General features: G+C 39.2%; 1 protein-coding gene across 1 annotated transcript; it reads right to left on the reverse strand.

Annotated features, from left to right (window-relative positions):
• Positions 1-203: 203 nt before the first annotated feature.
• Positions 204-4,784, reverse strand: LOC124836180 (protein SMAX1-LIKE 3). Its single transcript, XM_047311282.2, has 3 exons — positions 3,050-4,784; positions 2,091-2,331; positions 204-1,642 (listed from the first exon to the last, which is right to left on the reverse strand). Exons 1-3 carry the CDS (start codon positions 4,558-4,560, stop codon positions 491-493), a joined length of 2,904 nt encoding a protein of 967 aa, XP_047167238.2. The 5' UTR covers positions 4,561-4,784; the 3' UTR covers positions 204-490.
• Positions 4,785-5,200: the final 416 nt, after the last annotated feature.

A 5,200-nucleotide genomic window follows, 5' to 3' on the forward strand; every position in this document is an offset into this window, starting at 1 on the left:
ATTACCTCTCTGTTAAACATTTTCCTTCGCATTATAACACATCGCTTTAACTTTATTTTTTTATTATTTTGAGCTTTTAATTTTATTACTTATGTGTTATTTTGAACTTGTTGATCTTATTGTTGTACTTTGTTTTTCTAAGATGAAAATTAACTAAAATAAAAATGTTTTTCTTACATTAACATTTAACAATAGTTATGAAATGGACTAATGTAAAAAGTGACCCTTTTACATGAATTTTATACGGTCAATGCAAAAGGTATTTACTTTCTCTATCTTCTCAAAATAATGTAAGAAAGATAGTTGGATATGCTTGGTAATAATGTACATATCTAGTTACATAATAATATTAAAGGCATGCAATTTGTTTTGATCCCTAGCCCTAGGAAATGCCTAAGAACACAAAGACATGATGAATAAAGAGAATTAAAAGAAGCCTAAACTACAAAAGAGAAAGAAAAAAGATTAGCTATTTTTGAAATTCTTCTTCTCAGAATTCCTGAAAGTTGAATACAATCTTTCTGTCTACGGATTCAAGAAGCCCAATTTCATCCACCGATCGATCCTCAACCTCGTTCTCGTCATCAATGGAAATATTCAAATCCAAAGAAACACAAGGGCTCGTCTCTTCCAAAGTGCCAATGTCACCGTTCTTTTCTTCCTCAGACATCGATTTTTGTTTGACCGAAGGAGAACAAGTTCTTGATCTTGAACTGAAACTTTCACAGCTCAGAATGATGATTGCGTCACAAAGTGCAATCTCTTCACCGTTTGAATCCGTAACTCTCCCTCTCTCCATAGCCCTTTTGAAACCAAGTTGAGAAGAATAATCCGCTTGCTCTATATCTTCAACAAGAAACACTCTATGAGGGTTGTTCATCATTGCTTCTGCGAACCTCTCTATGTAACTGCAACTTGTTTCTTCTCTTGATCTCTTGTTCCTGCTATAATCCTCTGTTGAATCTGCTCTTGTCGACGCAAAACTGCTCAATGCTATGGAAACGACGTGGTCGTGGGACCCAAAAACAAGCCGAGCCAACTCTCTTGTTATTTTCTCTTTACCTTCCACATCAACACCTTGGAAGACCAACCACGTTTCTTCTTTCACTTCTTTAACTTCTTTAACTTTTCCTTTTCTTCTCACCATGCCAGAACGACACTGCAAAATGGTGCTCGCAATTTCCGGTATTATATCCTTCTGCCACGACACCTTCTTCTCCAAAGCATTGCACAGTGTTTTCAAGTTCTCTGAGTTTAACTCTTTGAACCTGCTCACGTCCTCCACTTCCATGACGTCACTGGAAGAAGCGGAGTTAGGGTTGGGAGATGAGAACGGTTGCTTTGTGGTGTCCTTGCTCTCTGGAATGTACACTCGCAAAGTTGGTTCATTGGGGTTGTTGCATCCATTGTTTGAGATCCAGAAATGGTGGTTGTTCAATGAGTCTTTGGGTGAACCCACTTGCCACTCATGATGGGTTTGGTGCAAATTAGAATGTTGTTGTTCGTATGAGAAACCTGAGGTTGAGGAAGAGGGTGATACCGAGGATAGTGTGAGTGTTTTGTCTGAAGGATAAGGTTGCTTTTGGATTGAACTGCACATAGAGTTCCACTTTTTGCAAAGCTCTCCCACTGGGACACAGTTCTGTTGGAATATACGGAAAAAAAGTTAATTTTCATCTTATACGATTATACTGTAACTAATATTACACACTGCATACAAATACAAAAGTAAAACATGATGAGTGTGTTTAATGAAACATGTGGTTTTCTATTGGACAACTGAAAAAAAAAATAAACCAGAAAGTGTTAAGAGAGTTGGAATAGTGGTTGGAAAAGTTTGAGCGTTTTGGGACAGTTATTGTATGAGTGAGAAGCTGAATGAGTCAGGAGAGGATGAAAAGAGAAAAAAAGAAGGAGAGAGAAATTCTTGGTAATAATAGTATCAAAATCCTTAAATATTTTAGGATACCTAAGAATTTCTCTAATTTTAATGCAAATGATATCTTAATATAATATAGTAATAGGTGTGGAATCCTATATATATATATAGATGTTCCTTTGAAGGTGTGTTTGATTGGGAAAATGAAGACCTGATCATTGTAGGTGATTCCTTTATTCTCATTTTTGTACTGTTGGAGCCATGCAGGGAGGGTTGAAGTTGAGGAGTCACTATTACAAGTACTGCTTTGCAAGCTTCGAATTTCGGTCTCATTCTTGGTGGAAGGTTCCGCGAAGCAAGGTTGTTGTTTGTGATCATCCTCCACTCCTTCGAGTAAGAGCCAGCTACTTCTGTTGTCAGCTTTCTTGTTTATGGCCTCATTTTCTACACCACTGTGGAAAAAGATATAACATTATCAGTTACTGCCTTCATTTATTTTGGGTCATATTCCACTTTCAAAGTTATGCAGACACCAAAAAATGGAAAAGAGGGTCTAAAAGAGATCCTTATTATCAATGTTAATCCAAGGAAAACAAATAAAAATAAACAAAAAGAAGAAAAACCTATTTCCTTAGTTGGTTCTAATCAAATAAAGGGAAGTCACACTGTAACGACTGACGTCTTACTCGTTTCAGTGCATACACTTTTAACCAAAGTTTTTTGCCATTGGTTTTTTCTTCTTATACACAGTAGCCACTTGAGAAAAGAAGTGAGAAAGAAGGAAAAATTCATACAGAAAAAAAAAAAAAAGTTTTCCCAATTTTGTTCACTGTGCATTTCTTCCACTCCCACTTTTCTTTTCCAGTTTTAATCTTTAAAAAGCAAAAGCTAATTCCATTTTTCCCTTTTCCGATGCCTGTTTTGAGCTAATCAACTATTCATCCAAAGAAAAAGAAAAAACAGTTTGAGAAATGGGATAGAGAAGATTGAACAACTGAATCAAAGCCAACCAACAATTAAAAACATGTTTCATCCTATCTGAAACATGAAAATCTCAACTATTAACTTACGAGAAAATGTATATATTATATGTACATACATATATATAATATCTGTAACGTATAATCAAAGGCCTTGTAATTATATGGAACTTTACCAAAACTGATTTACCTGTCAGTGATGAGACTCAAACGCAAGCTTCCCGCAGGGATAGTAATGGGATGAAGATCCCAAAGATTCTCCAACGATGGTTGGCCATTTTTGCATCTCATGTAGGCTTGAAAAGTGGCTACACCCATCAAGCGAAACCTTCCACCATTATTCTCTTCAAACCCACTCACAAGCTTCCCAATCTCCATCACCATGTGATCCACTGGACAATAACACGCTCTCCCTTGTGATCCACAAGCTCTATAATCAAACACCCATTTGAGATCTCCCAAATACAAAACATACCCTTTGCCGTGTTCGCTTCCATTCACAAGACTCCTAAGTTCTTCAACCTTTTGCTCAACTTCCACTCTCGAAACATTCCCAAAAGAAGAAAGAGAAAGAGGGATAAACTTGACACCCCTAAGACACTCACCAGCATCCCCTTTATCAACCTTTTCCATCACTCCTCTAACTACACTCTCCAGACTTGTAACACACTCTCCTACTATCACAACACTTCTTTTTCTCTGACTCCCCAAATTGTCGATAACACTAGCAACATCCTCACCCCTAATGGGATCCAACACCAACCCTTTCTCTCCACTGCTGCTGTTTTCCTTTGCCTTAGTATTACTATTACTATTACTGTTATTGCCACTACCATTGTTCTGAGAGCATATTTCCAAAGAAACTGCCTGTTCAACGTTGCTTTTCACTTGAGTGCTAGAGAACCCAGCCTCCCTCATCACTCGGCTAACGCTAGGGTCATCCAAGATCGAAATAATTAGTTGCTCCAGTTCTATTTTCACTGCCAGAAGAGGCTGTTGTTGATTCTCAATGGATCCACGTCGTTGGTGTGCCTGAGCGCGTTTGAACGCGGCAACCAAAGCGTTCGAGATAGAGGGGCAGGCGTGAGAGTGGTGGTGGTGAGAGCCTTGCAACATGGGACTGGAAGAGGTTGAAGCCGGTAACCGATTGAGCGCAACGTTGAAGCAAAGCTCCAAGGCCTTGCACTGAAGAGGGTGAGAGTGGGATTGGAGACACGCGGTTCTTAGAATCCCGTTGGTGATCGAGAGCATGGTGTTGGCAACGTGGAGTGGCGTCACTTGGGCGTGCCCACGACGCTTCGCCAGTGTCACCGCTTGCTTCACTATGCCTGCAGCTTCCGGTGTTAGACCCTGTTGCACAGCACAGCTTCCTGTTCTCATCTCCGAGGATGATGTAACAGCACTGAAAGCAAGGTGAAAAATTGCAGTGGTGGTTGCAGTTTCGTCGCAATCTTGGATGTTGTTGCAGACAATGGTTTGGAGCAGTGAGAAAAGATTGACGTTGTGACTAGAATACAGTGTCTGAAAACGTTGATATTGAGGTTGATGAGGTTGTTGGTGTTGGCATCTTGGGTAAGAGGGTGGTGGTGTTAATTTGTAGGGTAGGGTGGGGAAGTAAGGTGTTGTTTTGGGAGCAGGGTTTGGAGGGATATGATTTGTAGAGCTAGGTAACGTGATGATAATATAACTGGTTTGATGCATATGAGATATTAAGCATAAAATAGTGAGAAACTTTTGGGGAAAAAGAGGGAGTGTATGGTACGTAATTCCATCACCTTTACATTAACAAGGCTGTCATGTCAAAATTAGAGCAACTTTTTCCACCCCGTTGTAGCCTTTAAAGCTGCCCATTCTGCCCAATACTATTAACTAATCTTTTTTGTGGAGGGTGGGTTGGTCTAAAAGACAAAGAGAGAGGGATGAGAAAACGAGAAAGCGAGAAGGAAGAAGAGAAAGAGAAAGAGGGTATGGAATTTATGGAGGAAGGAGTGTGCTTTTCTTGTGGGTGAGGTAAATTTGTGGCAGATACTATTAACTAATCTTTTTTTTCCCATTCTCTCTCTTTCTTTCCTTGTTGAGTTTCGTTTTCCCTCTCTTCCCTTGGATATTGCTTTCAGCCACATGGCCACGTAGAGGTCGAAGATGCTCATTTGAAGCTCAAAAGCATAAAATGAGCGTCCCTTTTGAGTAGATAATGCCATATTTTACTTTTAATATTGCTTTATGATAGAGCGCTTTACTTTAAGCAAAAGATGGAGGGTATATTAAAATTGGAGCTCTAATAAAATGTGTTTGAAGGAGAGATCAATTAAGAGAGGCGTTTGATGGTGAAAGAAGAGAA

The sequence above is a fragment of the Vigna umbellata genome, chromosome 10, assembly GCF_029865625.1.
Source record: "Vigna umbellata cultivar VRB3 chromosome 10, Vumbellata_1.0, whole genome shotgun sequence".
In the NCBI taxonomy this organism is placed as follows: Eukaryota; Viridiplantae; Streptophyta; class Magnoliopsida; order Fabales; family Fabaceae; genus Vigna; species Vigna umbellata.